General features: G+C 50.9%; 4 protein-coding genes across 4 annotated transcripts; 2 read left to right on the top strand and 2 right to left on the bottom strand.

The window, feature by feature from the left end:
- Positions 1-169: 169 nt before the first annotated feature.
- Positions 170-2,704, top strand: DUG1 (metallodipeptidase; the record flags this gene model as incomplete). The annotated part of the gene is made up of 15 exons (XM_076628497.1): positions 170-180; positions 296-397; positions 475-534; positions 611-725; positions 801-821; positions 902-997; positions 1,079-1,301; positions 1,386-1,697; positions 1,786-1,860; positions 1,932-2,005; positions 2,081-2,240; positions 2,306-2,368; positions 2,437-2,443; positions 2,515-2,536; positions 2,615-2,704. 15 exons carry the CDS (start codon positions 170-172, stop codon positions 2,702-2,704), a joined length of 1,431 nt encoding a protein of 476 aa, XP_076491233.1.
- A 536-nt stretch (positions 2,705-3,240) lies between these two features.
- On the bottom strand, positions 3,241-4,857 carry JCM6883_003525 (Gti1/Pac2 family protein; the record flags this gene model as incomplete). Its single annotated transcript, XM_076628496.1, has 5 exons — positions 3,241-4,310; positions 4,378-4,469; positions 4,547-4,584; positions 4,664-4,731; positions 4,827-4,857. The coding sequence occupies 5 exons, from the start codon at positions 4,855-4,857 to the stop codon at positions 3,241-3,243; spliced, it is 1,299 nt and encodes a 432-aa protein (XP_076491232.1).
- A 1,670-nt stretch (positions 4,858-6,527) lies between these two features.
- On the top strand, positions 6,528-9,359 carry JCM6883_003524 (uncharacterized protein; the record flags this gene model as incomplete). Its single annotated transcript, XM_076628495.1, has 12 exons — positions 6,528-6,628; positions 6,700-6,757; positions 6,831-7,104; positions 7,171-7,367; positions 7,425-7,495; positions 7,579-8,205; positions 8,276-8,475; positions 8,550-8,606; positions 8,671-8,818; positions 8,887-9,038; positions 9,101-9,231; positions 9,303-9,359. 12 exons carry the CDS (start codon positions 6,528-6,530, stop codon positions 9,357-9,359), a joined length of 2,073 nt encoding a protein of 690 aa, XP_076491231.1.
- A 235-nt stretch (positions 9,360-9,594) lies between these two features.
- GCV2 (glycine decarboxylase subunit P) lies at positions 9,595-13,586 on the bottom strand (the record flags this gene model as incomplete). The annotated part of the gene is made up of 13 exons (XM_076628494.1): positions 9,595-9,612; positions 9,680-9,806; positions 9,871-10,002; positions 10,066-10,106; positions 10,171-10,438; positions 10,502-10,633; positions 10,708-11,042; positions 11,126-11,305; positions 11,369-11,498; positions 11,580-12,193; positions 12,256-12,615; positions 12,669-13,067; positions 13,128-13,586. 13 exons carry the CDS (start codon positions 13,584-13,586, stop codon positions 9,595-9,597), a joined length of 3,195 nt encoding a protein of 1,064 aa, XP_076491230.1.
- Positions 13,587-18,072: the final 4,486 nt, after the last annotated feature.

Here is an 18,072-nt window from a genome sequence, read left to right as displayed (position 1 = left end):
TCCTTCGCTGCTGATGAACCATGGCTCAAGTTCGTCGAGCTTCTCCACGCTACGTATCATGTTCCCAGAAGAGATGTAAACGCCTTCGACCGCATGGTAGATTAACCTCGAGCCGACTCACCCGCGAATCTTCAGCTCTTTCCCCTATCCTCAACAACTTCACTCCACCATGCCCTCTTCGTGAGTCGATACAGAGGCTTGCTCCACAGTCCATGGGCTCTCGCGAGGTCGCCAGGAAGCTCTCGCGGCCGCTTTTGCCGACATTGTTCGCTGATACTTCTGATCCACGCACCAGCAAACCCTTCGCTACCTGGATCGAAGACAACGCCTCGAAGCTTATCGATCGCTTGAGGGAAGCAGTAGAGATCCCCAGTGTCAGCGGAGAAGCATCTTACCGGTCAGTTGATCTACACTCTTCGGCTCGCCGTCGTTTCCCCTCCTGAACCGACTCATTGATCAATCTGATACTCTAAGGCCGCATGTTCACAAGATGGGTAATTGGCTCCAAGGAGAACTTGTCAAGCTTGGTGCAGAGTGCGTCTTGTTCCCCTCTTTCGAAATTTCGCACTCTCCGCACGCTGACTTTGGTTTCCCATTTCGCAATATTCAGAGTGAGAACGGTAGCTCTCGGTAAACAGACCCTTGATGGCCAAGAAGTCGATCTCCCTCCGGTCTTGCTCGGAAATTACGGGAAAAATCCGAACAAGAAGAACATTCTCATCTACGTTCGTTTCTCCCCTGGATGGCCTCTGCTGGGTGATCTCGTGTGACTGACGAATCATGATTGCATATTCAATTAGGGTCACTACGACGTTCAACCTGTAAGCGACGACTCGTACTCCTTCGATTACATTTGCGCTCGCTCATTCTCAGCTCTCTCCCTCTCGCCTTCGCGCGCTAGGCGCTACTCAGTGACGGATGGGACCACGAGCCCTTCAAACTGACCGAAGATAAGGAGACTGGACGTCTGTACGGTCGAGGATCTTCTGACGACAAGGTGAGCCTGCAGCGCTTCAGCTCGTAACGGAATTTGCGCCGGTTCTCGCATCGACTGATCTCGCTCCGTTGTCACTCCTAGGGACCTATCCTCGGTTGGTTGAACGTGATCGAAGCTCACAAAGCCACGAACACGGAACTACCTGTCAATCTTGTCATGTGCTTCGAAGGTATGGAAGAGTCCGGCAGCGAAGGATTAGAGGAACTCGTCATTCGAGAGGCAAAAGGACATTTCAAGGATGTCGACGCTGTCTGTATCTCGGACAACTACTGGCTCGGTACCGAATCTCCTTGCATCACTTACGGTGAGTCCTCGCCCAAACCCGCTTTGGAAAGGCGAAATTGGTCTGATCCTCCCGCCTCTGCGTGCTTTTCCGCTCATGAAACAGGTCTTCGAGGTCTCGCTTACTTCTCGGTCAACGTATCTGGTCCTCGTGCCGATTTACATTCCGGTGTGTTCGGTGCGATGGTTCACGAACCAATGACGGATCTCTTTGCGCTTTTCTCGAAGCTCGTTACCCCTCAAGGCAAAATCCTGATCCCGGGAATCAACGAGAAAGTCGCACCTCTCACCGACGAAGAGCGTAAACTCTACGAGGCGATCAATGTCACAGTCGAGGATTTCGAGAAGAACGTTGGAGCGAAAACTTTGATTCACGACAACAAGGTCGACGCTCTTATGGGTCGCATGCGATACCCTAGTATGTTCTCAATCCCCCTATCGTGACTCGGACATCGACTCCCGGAAGTAGGCTGTTGGAACCTGACCCGATTCGCTCGTCTCTTCAGGTTTGAGCATTCACGGAATCGAAGGCGCCTTCTCCGCTCCTGGGGCAAAGACTGTCATCCCCGCCTCTGTTAAAGGTAATCTCGGGCATCGCTCGCTTGCGGCGAGGAACACTCACTGATCTCGAATTTCTTGCTCGCCGCGATAGGTAAATTCTCGATTCGTCTCGTTCCCGACCTCACCCCCGATGAAGTCAATACCATCGTCGAGAAATACCTCCAAGTAAGACAAATCTTCGCTCGATTATCAGCGTCCGCGTAGATCGAGCTCAATTCCTCGTTTCGTCCTTTCTTGCAGGAGGAATTTGCGAAACTTGGTTCCAAGAACACCCTCAAGGTTGAAGCTCATCATGGAGGAAAGCCCTGGATGGCTTCGATTGACCACTGGAACTTCCGAGCGGCTCACAAAGCTGTCGAAACTGTTTACGGCAAAACGCCCGATTATACTCGAGAAGGAGGTGAGAGAGCGATCAGTGTCTCCCTCTGCGCGCAAGATACTGACGAGCACTCATTGCGTCCACAGGATCAATCCCGATTACGCTCACCTTTGCTGAAGCTTTAAACAAGAACGTTATGCTGCTTCCCAGTACGTTCTCTCCTTCGTTCTGTCTCAGCTCGTCTTTCCCTCGCTAACGTTGATCATCCTCTGTGCAGTGGGACGGTACGTATTCAGTATCTATCAGGTCATTGTCAGTATATATTCTGACGCTTCTTCGCTTTCCACGCTCGTAGCGGAGACGACGGAGCTCACTCAGTACGACTCTTTTCTACCTTCGAGCAATCTCCTGTCACGCGAGACTCCAACTGACCTCTCGCTTTCGCTTCGACACAGACCAACGAGAAGCTCGATCGCTCCAACTTCATCAACGGTTCTCAACTACTCGGCGAGTACTTGCACGAAGTTGCTGTCGCTGCAGAGTAATACGACTTTCTGTAATGAGCTGTTCGAACGAAATGCTTTGGTTGTATCGGAAGTCGATTGCGTCGCGAATCTCCGCCTCGCTGTGCAGTATCTTTGCTCTGTCTCTATCCGATAGCCGACTCCCCCCTTTCAATACGAAGAGTCGGCCGAAACCATGCCATTCATCGTCGACATCTCGAACGTCATACGGCAACCTTAACGCGATTCGGGAGCCAGATAAGATGTCGCCCGGTGAAAAGTGCCGTGAACCGAGCGGCTGAAAGCGATCAAATCGAGCTTTTTGCAAAACTTTCGGTCCGTACGTGGGAATTATGCTACTGGGTTAAAGCAAAGGAACGCAAAGCAAAGGTAGTGAGACAAACAGGGGGGTGTATATATCCATATCATATCGAAGAAAGAGGCTGCAGGGCCTTAGGAGAGAGGGAAAGTTCGTAAAGTGAGTTCGAGCGTGTGATCAGTCGAACCAGTCGGCGACCACCGCGTACGTTTTTGAGCTGAGTTCCGATGAATGAGAAATGACGAGGGAGTGCGAAATGTTAGAGCCGACGTCCGAGGAGCGAAAGTTGTCGTTCGTCCTCCATTCCTCTCCACGATTGACCCCTTCCGTCGTCGACTTGCCGCTGCAGCGATTCTTCGTGGGGATTCGGATAAGAGTGTGGCGGAGAGTGATTGCGAGGGTTCGGTAGCATCGGTGGGAGATTTGGAAATGGAGGCAATTCGCGCGATTGAGAATCGAGAGGCGAGACGTTCGCGGGAGCCATCCGTGGCGGCGGGAGAGACCCTTCGAAAGGATGATGGTGATGAGGAGCAGATATTGGCGGAGGTAGGGGGTATCGGGAATTATCGAAAGGTTGCTGACCATTCGAATAATGGGGAAAGGAATCGATCGGTTGCGAGCCATAGGTTGGAAAGAAAGACGGGAGTGCGCGAGAAGATGTCGACGAAGAGGAAGGGCAGGTGGAAGCAGAGTTGTAAGCCGGTAGCGAGTAGGGGAATGAAGGATTGGGGAAAGACGGCCGCGGTAGAGAATCGTAAGACGAATTTGGTCGAGGTTCAGAGGAAGAAGTCCGCGGTCGCTCTTCGTAGGCGGAGGAGGCTGATCTTGGACGCGAGTCACCGTCGTGAGAGGTCGACTGAGGTCTTTGACGTGGATCGAGAAGCATCGGAGGGAGTGTCGTCGGAGGAGGGGTCGGGAGAGTGAGTGAATCGGAAGACGACGCTGCTGGAGGTGACAAGACAGGATAAATCGGAGGGAGTGCAGGATGAGAACCACGATATTGCCTCCGTTTCCCTGGATTCGAACCGTATGATGAACTCGCCGAGGACGAAATGGGCGAATTCGAGATCGGAGGCGAGAGAAGCGGTCCGGGCTGTTGACGAGGATCTCTTCCTGCGTTTGACCGTCGAGCGAGCATTCCCTGGATGAGAGGATCGTGAGCTGCGCTTGGTAGCGAGCCGTCGGACAGAGCCATCTTGTTTGTGTAGGCGATTAGGTGCATTTTCGTTCCAGACGGATCAACCGAAGAAAACGACTGCTTGATCAATGTCTCGGGTCCTTTCGAGGGCATCTCGGTGTACGTCAAGAACGCTCCGGACACTCGAGACGCTGTCGAGACGGGCAAGAAGCATGGTCAGTTGAGCTGAAATAAATTCTTTCGCAGGCTGCGACTTACGACTCCACTTGATATGATCTGTCCAGCGACGAATACCCGCCTCTTCCTCTTCCCAAACGAAAACTGCGCCAGCACGAACGAACCGAATACGCCTGTGAAATGAGTTGTCGAGTCCGTCAGCTTTCTCTTGCTCCTCTCACGTTCCTCCCTCTCCTCACTCGAAACGTACTCTTCGTCTGTCAATCGACGCGTCACTCTCGGTAGGAGCTGCACCACGTCGAAACGATGCGACTCTGTCAGCAAGCGCGAGGCGAGAGAGACCCAGAGGAGAGAAGGGCGAGCTTACACCCAGTTTACTCGCTTCGATAATCGCATGAGCTTGTTCTCCCGAATTGACCACTCCAAAGTAGCTATCTGTTCGTTCAATGGTCGTACGTCAGCTCGCGTCGGACATCGCGTCGATCACTCAATAGAAGAAAAGAGAAGCGAAAGAGCAGGGAGAAACTCACGACCTGAAGTTGGTAGCTCTCCTCCTGTCATCTCACCTCTTGAGGACGCTCAAAGCGACGGGAGGTTTCCTTGACGTTTCTCTTTGATAAAAATAAGTCGTCTCGGACGCAAACGTTGCCGAGAGCTGAATCCCGAAATTGGAAGATGCGACCGAGAGTCGAGAGAGCTGCTGCTGGTTGATAGAGAGTCGTCTGGTCCCGTCGGAGTCCTGACTGAAACGAAGAATGTGTCGGTAACCTCCCGAGGATCCTGTCTGCTCAGGAGGACAAAAGGTCCAAGATGTTACCCCGGATGCGCTCTAACCTTTCGAATTTCCTTCTTTGACCTCCACTCTTGCGACGGACGAATCAGGAGTGTCAGAACTTACCTAGGAGGAACGCTCGAGCCTTGGACAGGTGGACGAGGATCTTGCGTAAAAAAAGAGCGTCGGAAGTAAAGTTTGGAAAGAGAGAAAGCGAGTGACGAGCCGTGACGGAGAGAAGCGAAGGGAAGCAATCGAGAAGAAGAACAGGCAATGTGGTAATGAACGCGCGTGGTTTCGGACTTTTCAAACGGTTTCTATGTCTCGGACCTTTTACAACTCTCCTTTCCCTCTTTGAGCGACCGCCTGCAGAAAAAGCTGCGAGTTCCTGCCACGAAATTGAAAGACCACAGCGAATTAGCGTGAGTTGAGCTCGATAGCTTCAACTTGACTGTCTGGTCCGGCGACGTTCTCTGCAGAGACCCCACGACGTACTGTAGTCCTAGTCTAGCCTAAAGGCTAGACGGGGAGGAAAGATCAATGCTGAACTTGCGAAGCCTGAAAGTTTTCCCTCGAGAGAACGAAAGTCTGAGCTTGACCCTCCTCTGTCATCGTCGTACATTGCAGCACGTCGTACAGCCATAGCGAGCGACAGGGGTGGGATGGCTGAGGTCGCTCGGAGGCGTCGTACTGTATGTATTGGACAGAATTTGCAACACCATTGAAGCGGAAAAGCAAAAGCTAAATTCGCTTTTCGCAAATAAGCACCTTGACTGGAGTCGAGTGATTCCGACCTCCCCTACAAGAATTTGTCACCCTTGGAGCACAGATGGGATCGACGAGGTGATGCGTTCACAAAGTTCCGGGCTTCTCTGAGAGCGTCGCTCGTTTCTGCCAAGCAAGCAACGATGAGGTGTACTGAACTCAAGCGAGGTTAACAGTGAGACTCGCTATGACGGTGATGCGCCTCGACGCACAGTATCCTTGTACTCTACACTGTACACTCGATCGGAAAACCTCGAGAAACCGCCGAGCGTCGAGCTCGAACGATGGAGTCGGAAAATCTGTTCTTCAACCACTCGGTCGTGCTGACTTCATACCGACCGGGCTGAAGCAAGTCCGGGGACGCACAGAAAGTATAGGCTCAAGCTGAGATGGTCTGCGACTGACCGTAGCTGGAGAAAATTGAATCTTCTTCACTAAAGCAAAGGTATCTCCTCTGTGATATGCAAGGCTAGCTTACCGAAACTCATTCCTTCATACTTTGGCAACCTATTGTCGAGGGAGAGAGAGGGTGTTTTTCTCGAAAGTCGCGCGAACTTCTACAACACACTCAATCTCTGTTCGAGGGTCCACGCGCGCGCTCGACACAGAGTCCGGCAATCGATCAGACTACAGCGCGCAGGTCTCGAGATCAACTGCGACCGTTCAATCGAAGACGAACTTTCAAAACAAGATCATGTCGGAAGCTGGGAGCAATGGAGAGGAGGAAGAGGCAGAAGTTTACGTCGTAGAAGCAATCATGGCATCTCGCTACGATGCTTTCAACAAGGAATACAGGTAAGCTGTGCTCGTACCGGATACTTGATTGATGTTCACTAAATCAGCTCCTCCCTCTCCTCCATTACTAGGTATTTGATCAAGTGGTTAGGCTATAGCTCCAAGGATAATACTTGGGAACCAGCTTCGGTGAGTGAGAACCCGCTGTACTGCTATTGACAGCTCGAGTATTGAATCCCTCTTTCTCTGGTCGTGCCTTTAGAACCTCAATTGTCCGGAACTCCTGGCCGCCTACGAAGCCGACGAGAAAGAGAAAGATCCTACGACCAAGCCCGAGTCCAAACCTACGAAAGGGGGAAGGAAATCGCTACCAACGGATGCGAAAACGAAAACGATTGCTAAACCTGTCAACGGTAAAGGCAAGGGCAAAGCTCGAGCGGGTCCGTCCGAAGATGAAGAAGATTCCGAGGACAATCAAGCGTCCATAGCCGAACTGGACAAGCGAAGAGCGGCAGCTAAGAAAAAGGCCGCAAAGCGTGAGTCCTTTTCGTTCGGAAGTGCCCGTTGTCCAGTCTCGACTCTGACGGTTTCATGTGCGTCAGAGCCTCGAACCTCTACGACTCGAGCTGAACAGGCTGTCGCTTCGAAATGGGAAAAGAAAGAGGAGAAGAAAGCAAAGGAAGCTTTGACCGGAACCCCAAACCCGAAAACTTCCAAGGCGAAACCGAACTCGAAGGCAAGTGTGAAACCGACATCTGGTCGTCAGGACCGTACCGAACGATCAGAATCCCCTGCCAAGGTAAGTTTTTCGTGCGTCGTATTTCCTCAGTGTATGGCTGACTTGTTCCTTCTGCAGGCCGCTAGTAACGAGAAACCGTCACCTTCGAAGCACAAAGGTAAACGACCTGTGATTCCCGACGAGAGCGGGTAAGGCAAGCTTTTCTATTCTCGCTTCTCGTGGAAACTTCTTCGAGACTCGGGAACTGATCGCAGATGCTCGATTCCAGCAGCTCGGAATCTGGAGATGAACCGCCTTCGAAACCCCCAGCCAAGAAGACTCGCGGTACTCCGAATCGACCAACGACAAGTTCTTCCTCTTCTCGAACAGGCTCTTCCGCAGCCCCCATTCAACCCGCAAATGTCGTCTCTTCCAGTTCGGCAGCTTCATCGACGAGCAATGCCCTTCGCGCGTTACAATTCAAGCGCAATCCTCCCGTCGCACCTCAGAACCCGACTTCGAACACTACCAGCGCAGACTCGAGCGAGATTACAGACGATCCCACTCCCGTCTCCACGAATCGGCCTCCATCTGAAGAACACGCGACACCTCTCAACAACGAAGATTCTGGCGCGAAACCTGCTTCAAAACCGTCTGTGCGATTTGCGGACGATCAAGAAACCCCCAACGGAGCCGACTCTCAAGCACAAGCTTCAAGCTCGACGGTCAACGAACGTGATGCAGTAGCGGCCGCTGCTACTGAAGCTGAGAATCGTCGACAAACCCTCGCTGGACTTCAGAGTCGTTTGATCACGAGTGAGTATTATCGACGAACTCCGATCTTTCACGAGAAATCGATGGCGGCAGCATGTGCCGAAGCTGTGTGCGTCGGTCATGGAACGGTCCTACGGATGAAAGGGTGAGTCCTTCCTCTCGTTTCCCTCGCCGTTCTACGATATACATTCTCAGTTTAATTCGTTCCTTATCAGGCGAGGCGTCGCTATCATCTGTGACAGTAGAGATCAGATGGTCTCGGGTGAAGGGATCGCTCTCGGTCTCTTGTTGATGATGATAGGAGCGAGAATGCCGAAACAACTCAGCGAAGTCGCGGTCGTCTGTGTCCACCGTCGAGAAACACTCGCGCCGATCGAAAAGATGTACAACGAGCTAGTCCACATGGAAACACATCGTAAGTGTGACATATCTTTTCGACAAGGGACGACTCTGGTCGCTGACATGGATGGTCACTCTCCACCTTTGCAGATGTCGAATTCCTTCATTTTGGCGACAATGAGCCTATCGAGCCTATCCTCGTCTCCGGTGAGGCGTTCCTCAGTCAATCACTTCCCCTTCAAGCTTGACGTTTCTTCTTCTTCTTCTGCAGGGTTTCTCGTCATTCCCTCTTTGACGGCGTTGCAGCAAGGGATGGCAGTCGAGTCGTTCTGCATCAAGTCTCGAGAAGCGAACGTCTGCAACTGTACCGTTCTCGCACATCCAGCTTCGATCGTACTCGCTCGAAGTCGTTTACCCCAGTACGTTCCGAATATCTGATCGAACTCGAGATTGAACGTCTCGTGAACTTATACTCGACTTGCATTAGATGGCAGAAGATTATGGGCACGCTGGGGAACAGCAACATTCTCATCGCCGAGAAGCAGGAACTTTCACTCTCGTCCCCGTTCGCCGGCATCGACCGGAACAATTACCTCGATCCGCGTCTCTCCAGCTCGACTCTTCCTGCAGTCACGACTCGTGAGTTATCTCCCGCATTCTAGTTGCCTGTTCCGAGTGTTGAGCTGAAGCGTGTTTCGCAGAATCCGAAATCGCCGAAATTACAAGTCTTTTGTGCTGGAAACGAGAACAAGAACCTGCGAGATGGAGAAGGTTCGTGATTGTCGTCGATCAAGTCGAACCCTCTCTGGCCGAAGCTGCAAAGGATCGAGGAGTACGTTTTTCTCTCTCTCTTACTCGGTCTTCTTCGACTTTGGCTGACGAAGAGTTTCACTCACTCGATAGATCGAATTGTGCACTTGGGTCGGGTTGACAGAGTTGACAAGTGAATGTTTGTTCTAGGACTGTGCTCTCTCTCGTTCTCTTCTTCTTTTCTCGCTCTCTCCTCTGTGCTTTTCCTGTTGTGTTTTTGGAATAAAGTGAAGCCGATGTTGAATTCGTACAAGCAACTAGAGTTAGAGAAAGAAGAAACAGGACCAATGCGATGGATGTTGAGATCAAGTTAAACGAATTTACAGGGGCTTAGAAAAAAGAGGATTCAAAGAGCGGGTATCGATTCTATTTTGCTAATTGACGATCACGATGCGTAAGATTCCTGTGTCGTTGCCAATTCTCTCAGTACTCGATCGATATTGTGCTGAATACAGGCCAGTAGGACTCACCACATCTCCGCATTCGCAGAAAAGGTTTTTATCGCCCCATGCGTCGTCAACTCGCGAAGTTGAAGGCCAGAATTTCGCTCGACGTAATCGAGTGTCGGGGTAAGCAGCTTCTTCTCGAGAATATGGACTATTGAAGGAGCGAGGGGACATCAGCAAAGTTGCACGCTTCCGAGGAGAGAGGAGAGACTGACCGATCCCACGTGTCGGCGACAATGACTTGTTGAGGGTGAGGAGCGTTGACGATCAGATTGTTGCCGCGAGGTTGTTTTCCTTGAGCGATATCTTCGATTTCTTGTCGAATCTTGATCATAGCGTCGCAGAAGCTGGAGAGAAGGGTAGCGCTCAGTCAGATGAAAGTCAGAGTCGGTTCTCGAAGGAAAACTTACCGATCAACGTCTCGTAGCGATTCCGATTCAGTCGGCTCGATCTGTTCGCTCGAAGGAGTTAGCATCGACATCGGGAGTTCACTCCAGCTGCGATGGAAGACTCACCAGGAAACATGTCGATAGAGGCCAACTGCACGTAGGAGGATGAATTCCGTAATCTTGCAATCTCTTTGCGATATCCATCACCTTCAAGCCCGCGCTCGCCTCAAACTCTGCGAGATCGATGATGAACTCGTGTGCGCAGCGTCCTTTCTCGTTGACGAATTTGACGCGGTAGTGATCTTGTAATCGAGCCATGGCGTAATTCGCGTTCAGAAGAGCAACTTGTGTCGAGTACTTGAGTCCTGTTGCTCCTAGCATTTTGATATACGCCCTGATGAGACAACATGAGGTCAGTCTCGTCTACAACAGCGAGGTAGATCGCGAATGATCTCACCAGGAAATCGAAAGAATGCTCGCACTTCCGTAAGGAGCTGCAGAGATCGGTCCGATCGCTTCTTGACCTCCGGTCGGGACTACTGGGTGACCAGGTAAGAAGGGAATGAGGTGCTCGGCAACGCAGATCGGACTAAGGAAGAGAGAGAGAGAGCAAGGGTCAGTCAAAGGTCGATGAGCAAGATCGCGAAGGCAAGTCATATTTACCCCATTCCAGGTCCTCCTCCCCCATGAGGAATCGCGAAAGTCTTGTGCAAGTTAAGATGGCACACATCCGCTCCGACACGACCGGGAGAGGTGAGCCCGATCATCGCGTTGAAGTTCGCACCATCGAGGTAAACTTGACCGCCGTGCTCATGAATGATCGAGCAAGCGTCTTCGACTCCGCTTTCGAAAACTCCGAATGTCGAAGGGTAAGTGACCATAAACGCCGCGAGATCCTTCGAGTGCTGAGAAGCCTTCGCCTTGAGATCCTCCATATCGAGATATCCAGTCGAGAGGACCTTGACGGGGACGACCTTCATTCCCGCCATGATCGCAGACTGTGTGTGATGAGGTCGCTCAGCAATATGAGTCAGCTCGGTCGACGAGAACGGGAGAACGCGAGAAACTAGCTTATACGCACAGCAGGATTGGTTCCGTGAGCGGAAGCGGGAACGAGACAGATGTTGCGATGACTTTCACCTCGAGCGAGATGGTAAGCCCTGATGACGGAGAGTCCGGCGTATTCTCCTTGAGCACCCGAGTTGGGTTGAAGAGAGCAACCGGGAAGACCAGTTAGGAGACTGAGATCTTGAGCGAGTTCCTGTTGAGGAAATCATCTGTGAGTTCTGATCAGGCTGAGAATCAAACTCGCGAAAAGACTCACGTCCATCATCTCCTTGTAGCCAAGAGCTTGATCCTCCGGCGCGAAAGGGTGAATGCGAGAGTACTCATCCCAAGTGAAGGGAGTCATCGAGGTAGTCGAGTTGAGCTTCATCGTGCAACTTCCGAGAGGACTTTGTTGTGAACGGGGGAGAGAACGAGCGAACACAATTCAGCATGAATCAGACGGAGGATAGAGTCTCAGACGAACTTACATCGGTGCGTGAACGAGCGAGAGATCTTTGTCTTGAAGGTAATGCATGTAACGAATAATGTCGGTTTCCGAATGGTGCGAGTTCCATACGGGTTGCGTGAGGAAAGGAGAAGTTCTCGCGAGGTCGGAAGGAATTGCGGGAGAGTCGATCGGAGAGATGTTTTCTCCACTGCTCAATTCACCAACTGAAGATCGAGTTGCGCGAGGAGCGGGAATGTCGAGACTTTCGGCGTATTCGACGAGCGACTCGGTCGTGTAAGGTTGGATCTGATTGATGCGACGAGGACCTTTCTGGTTCGAGACGAAGACGTTGAGGAGATCGACGATGTCTTCAAGCGAGTGAGATTCGTCGAAAGAAACGGCAACATGTTGATCGTCGACGCGTCGAAGGTTTATACCAGTTGAGACAGCGCTCTCGTGAACGAGACTAGCGGCAGTTCCCGAAAGGCGAATCGTAAGGCTGTCGAAGAACGTTTCGTTTGCGACTTTGTGCCCGAGTTTTTCGACGGCGGCTTTGACGATTCGAGCGAGGCCATGGACCTTCTCGGCGATCGCACGGAGTCCTTCGGGACCGTGATAGACGGCGTACATTGCTGAGATGTTTGCGAGAAGTGCCTAGCAAGGCGAGTATTAGCGTCGAATGCGAGCGAAGAGAGGAGATGGGCAGAAGAACTCACTTGAGCAGTACAAATATTCGAAGTCGCCTTATCGCGACGAATGTGTTGTTCTCTCGTTTGGAGTGCGAGACGGTAAGCAGGTCGACCCTCCTTGTCCTTGCTAAGTCCAATCAATCGACCGGGCATCCTTCGCTTGAGAGCGTCCGAACATGCGAAGAATGCGGCGTGAGGTCCTCCGAAGCCGAGGGGAACTCCGAAGCGAGCAGCGTTTCCGAATGCAATGTCGGCGCCCCATTCACCGGGAGGTTTGATCATCGTGAGAGCGAGAAAGTCGGTCGCGCAAGAAACGAGTCCTCCGAGTTGATGAGTTCGATCTGCGACGGCTTGCCAATCTGCGACTTCTCCTCGTACATCCGGGTACTGTGCGATAGACGTCAGCTCCTAGCTAGACGAAATAAGTCGAATCGACTCACTTGAAGGAGAACTCCGATGAGATCTTTTTGTTGAGCCTCGTCGCCGTGTTCTTCCGAAAGCAATTTCTTGACGTTTCCGACTACGACGTTGATACCGAAAGGAGCAGCTCGAGTTTTGACGACGGCGACTGTTTGAGGAAGAACACTTCTATCGACGAAGAACGTTTTGCGCTTCTCGCGAAGATGACCGAAAGCCATGATCATGCCCTCGGCTGCGGCGGTTCCCTCGTCGAGGAGGGAGGCGTTTGCGATATCGAGTCCGGTGAGAGATGTCGTGAGAGTTTGAAAATTGATGAGAGATTCGAGGCGACCTTGCGAGATCTCAGCCTGGTACGGCGAATACTGACTGAACCATCCGTGATTCTCAAGCATGTTGCGAAGAATGACTTGTGGTAGCACCTAAAGATTGAACAGAATTGGAGGTGACTATGTAGGGAGATTACGAAGACCAAGACTCACAGCTTGGTGGTAGCCGAGACCGATGAAACTCCTCGTGACCTTGTTCTTCTTTCCAATCTCTTTCGCCCTCCTCAGAAGTTCTCCTTCACTCAACGCTCTAATCCCTCCGGCACCTTCATCTCGAATCGCGTTTTCCTCGAGCCGAATGTCCTGAGGTACACAGTCCTTCAAGAATGAGTCCATTGATTCGTACCCGAGGTACTCTAACATCTTCTGCACGCTCGCGGGTTGAGGTCCAACGTGACGACGAGTGAATGTATCGAGAGGAGCGAAGATGGAAGAGGTCGGAACATGGTGACTCGTTTGCGATAAGCCAGTAGTGAGAGTGCGGGCAGAGATCGAACGGGGAGTAGAGAGTTGGGAGAGGGAAGCGGTAGGCCGAGAAGAGATAAGGAGTTTCGGAGAAAGGGAAGAAGGAGAGAGGCGGTGCGAAAGTTGAGAAAGTGGTCGACGGAGCATTCTGTCCAGCGCTCTCACTCCGCGATAGTGATTCGGAACGGGAAGATGTTTGGGAGAGGAAGAGGGGTGCAAAGGCAAACCTCGTGCCCAGGATTTAGGCTCGCTGCCTTTAGCGGACTTAGGGACGATCGAACAGCATCTAATGGCAACTCGCGCGAAGAGTCAAAGACGGCAAAGCGCGGGATAGGTCTCGACTTTCCGATTGAAGGCTTGTTCTCCCTCGCCCCCTGTCTATTGGAATCCTTAGCATATCGAGAAGCCACGGTCTGTAGCGAAGCGGTGGAGCGAGACGAAGGAGAAGATCGGTTTTGATAGAGGCAAAACGCTATTTGATCTATACGCTTGTTTGAGCAGAGTAAACATGAATTGGCGTTTTAGCTCAGTTGGGAGTAGCGTACGCCTGAAGTTGTCAGGCCTCATCTAGCGTAAGGTCCCCGGTTCAAGCCCGGGAAACGCCATAACTTTTGCCAGTGTTGAGTGGGATCTGGTACGCTTCCTTTTGCTTCATTTTCGGTAGATGCCCTATGGCGGAGGTACCGTCGAATCGCTCCTCTCAACAAAGGGGGCTCCCGAATCCTTTGGCTGATTTTGTTCTGACCAAGTTTTCCTCTTTGCTGCTCAAGTTGAGGGATTCTACTGAGGGTTGATCAGAGCTGGCGAGTAACCGTACATGAGTGTCATTCACGGGTCTGTCTAGCGAGATCACGGCGCCGCAGAGCCAGTCGTTTCGAAAGAGTGAACCGAGCGGAAAAATCGCTCGAAAGCATGAAGCTTGAAGTGGTTTGAGCTACTTCTCCTCTAGGCGCGTGTTTTACGCGCTCTGACACGAAGCAGGGATGGGGGGAAGGGATGCTTTAGGGAGAAGGTAAGGCTGAGACGCCAGGCAACAAAGGAAATGAGAATGCAAAATCTTGCGAGCTCATGAATGAAACGGGAGTGAAATCTTCTCCCACTAGGGGGAGGGCAGACTACGGCTTGGCTGGAGACGAGGGACGAAAGGGGGATGGGGCAATGGGGAAAGCAGGGAGAGAGAGTAAAAAAATGGTGATTCCGCCGTAGCAGGGTGCAAAAAAAGGAATTGACTCTTCGGCGATTCGAACGCCGGTTTCCGCAGCCACAATGCGGTGCCCTAACCAACTAGACTAAAGAATCTATCAAAGCTGTTTTGTTTGGCTCGGAAAAGCAAACACAGACATTGTTTTACCCGAGTGCTCAGAATTGAAAACTCATAGTCTCAGTCTTGCTCCCTCCTGTTTGCCTCTCTCTTCACGGGTGGGACAGACTACTATCTCACTCTGTTGAGTCTTGATGCGTGAACTCCAGCAGCAAGCTTTGACTCGAGAGATTTGCTCAAACTACAGATCGAAAAGCTTGAGAATCATTCCAACACCACCTCTTTCCAGCAGTTCTCACTCAGGCGCAGCCCATGCGGTGACCTCACTATCCTAGATTCATTTCAGTGCAGTAGAACGGAAGGGGGAGAGGAGCTGACGTGACAGGGCCAAGGGGTTGTGACAAAGCGGACCTGCTGCTTTGACCTGCCTGGTGGGGCAGACTGGCTTTGATCTCACCAGGTTTGAGGTCAGCCTGGCCACCACCTGGCCGCTGAGTTGGATAAGCCTGCCAGCAGTTATACCGCTGGATGTACTCTTAGCCAGTCAGTAGCTCTCCGAGATCACACATTTCGGCCAGAGAAGCTATGCAAAATGTGCGGAAATAGAAAGAAAAGGTTTCCAGCTTGTTTTTTCTACCATTTCCACTGTAAGCTCCAAACTTTGACCAATCATCACAGCTACCAGATTTCGATGTCTACTGCCTAAGAGATTGCAGGCTTTCGGAGTCAGCCCAACAGCCGTTATTTGCCAACAATCTCAGGCTTTTACGGCGTGAGGTGTGAGGTGCCTTCTTCTTCCTCTCTGTGGCCTCCTGCTCCAATTTGTCAGCAGGAGTGATACACCAGTGATTGTGTAGGCTTGATACAGTTCCTCCCTGGCCAGGTCTGGCCAGACTGGTCTCTAGACAAGAAAGAAAGAAAGAAAGAGAGAACAAGAAAGATAGTGGCTTTCATAGTACAAAGTGTTGCTGTGAAGAGCAGGCAAACAGCTCTGCTCAGCAGAGCTGACAGGGCAGCAGGCAAATGGAGCACTTGCACTGGTTCAACAAGGGAAGAGGATGACAGGAAGAGTAAGTGAAGCGGAGAAAGAGGGAAGGGGAAAAGAGGGTGGAAAGAAAAGGGTGAGAAGGATAATAGATCCAGATAACAAGAACAGACCACTATCCAGATTTGGTAATGATATCTCCCACTTTTTGAGAGGAGTTTCTTCATACCTGCTTTGTAGGCAAAAGAGGATCATCAATTTCTGTTGGAAATGAATGCAGGAACCACTGACTTCTGGCTTGGGTAAGCTAGGTCAGGGTTGCAGGGATCAAATGGGGGTGACTGAGGCACAATGATAGGCGAAGTTTGAGTTCTCCCAAGCAAGTTGTAAACAGTGAAGAGAGTGTTAGTCAACACACTACAAGTGAAAGGTCCAGGGCAAGGTGAAGAGACAGGTGAAGAGAGCTCAAGAGAAAAAAGAGAGATAAAACGATAGTACCAAACCTACAATCTGAAAGTTCAACAGCAGTCCTCCAAATAAGTGCTAGCAACCTCTAGTCAACTGACAGACTTGATTCCTGGTGCAATCAAAAGATAGATATGCCTATATATACAGCAACCAATCTGAGCAGTGAACAGAGAGAGAAACAGAAAAGAAATTCAAAAAAGCATTGCAGCTGGGATACGATCCTAGCACCGGGGCTGATTTGGTCAAGGGCTTGTCAAACATTCTCGCGAGTACCAGAGTGAGTTTGGTGAATCCAAAGTGACTGAGTGCAGGTGAGTCTCAATGTTCGGGAGATTGGACATGGAAAACGGTGGCAATGTAAGCCATGAAAGACATCTGCAAGGAACGTTTGAGGCTTGACCAAGAATTCTCTTGATGTGGCTGAAGTGTTGCGCAACTTCTCCTCCTTCTGTCTCTGCCATTCTAACCCAAAGTTCATTCTTGCGCGGTGTGAACGTCTGAATGTCACCTTCAATGTAGGTTTAAAAGTTAAACAAAGGTGGACGCCGGGAGATAGACAGGAAAGAGTGTTTATTCAAGATAATTGACAAGCACTCTTCATGGAGTATGCCAAGCTTTGCTTGCTGCCATACACAAGTACCAACCTGTTTGAACTACGGAGTAAGGACAGGGATGCTGAGCTGCTACATGGCTCGAGATGAGCACTGTTTTAGATTCTGCAATCAATCATTGGCTAGGTTCCTACACAAGAAACCATATCCAGCAGTTTGGTACATTAAGCAAAACATGAAAAGCAGAACGCAGCGGTAGGAGGCGAAGCAAGGAGGTCATCAAAATGGGACCTGCAAGTACCTCAGTCCACAGGCAAGTTTACAATTCTGCGACCTTGTAATTGTCAATTTTGCGGTCTGAGGATCTCGACAACTTTGTCTTCTCTTGTCTTTGAAGGTCCATAGCAGAACAAAAACAAGGCTTGGAAAAGGTCCAAATATGGCAAGCAGTGAAGGAGCATTGAAAAAGTTGCTATATGCCGACTTCTATAGCACCATGAGAAGGGAGAGAAGCAGAAACACGCAAAGACCACACTATCCATTCGTGAATGAGCAAGCTCAGTGGGTATTCCACTCTCAAGGGGAGCTGTTCCTACGCTGTTTGTTGCTAAGGCCTATCAAGGTTTGTAGCTCACTCACTACCTCTGTCATTCTATTGCTTCTCATCTCATTCCTGCATGCTAAGCCAGGCCACCGTTGCCCACCCCTTGTAAGGTGATACTCAGGACACTCATCTCAACGGCTTGGTTTCTTGGCAGTTCAGTCTTCGCAGACTGGTGGAGGAGTTGATCACTTGGCGTCAAATACTCACAACTATTCAATGAAGCGGCTTGTAGCACCTCAAACTCACTATCCTTGTTGTCAGACTCCCCATCAATAATCACCTCCTGCTGCCGGCCTGTCAGCGTCGTTGAATAGATAGTGTATATGCTGGAACAATGTGTAACCAAAATTGTGTGGGCACGTGGGTTACCAAGCTCCATGCCTTCAACCAACGCAATGCGACAAATGCATTGGCTCGAAGCTCAGCAGACCATGTCTCTTTACCCTCAGTGTTACACTGGTTGTTCTTGCCTTTTCTTCTGCCATGTCTGCTGGACAAGTCTTCACCACAATCGATGCATCTCAACCTCTGCACTGAGCTGGTGCATGAGTAGACAATGCGGTAAGTGGTGTGCTATGTCTCTTGTGCAACTTGTCACCTGCTTCTTTTGCCCAAGCATGATTATGCTTCTCTCTGTGTGTTGTGTCCCTCTGACATCCTCTTCATAGTTGGTGTTGATTTGTCTGCTGGATCTGTGATTATTGTTGGCTCTTCGCTTTCATTTTGAGTCGAATGCACACACCTTCACATCTTTGTTACCTTCC

Source organism: Sporobolomyces salmoneus (genome assembly GCF_050403485.1).
Source record: "Sporobolomyces salmoneus JCM6883 DNA, S_salmoneus_JCM6883_v1_ctg2, whole genome shotgun sequence".
NCBI lineage: Eukaryota > Fungi > Basidiomycota > Microbotryomycetes > Sporidiobolales > Sporidiobolaceae > Sporobolomyces > Sporobolomyces salmoneus.
Note: the sequence above shows the minus strand (reverse complement) of the source record. Positions and strands in the feature narration are given on the sequence as shown.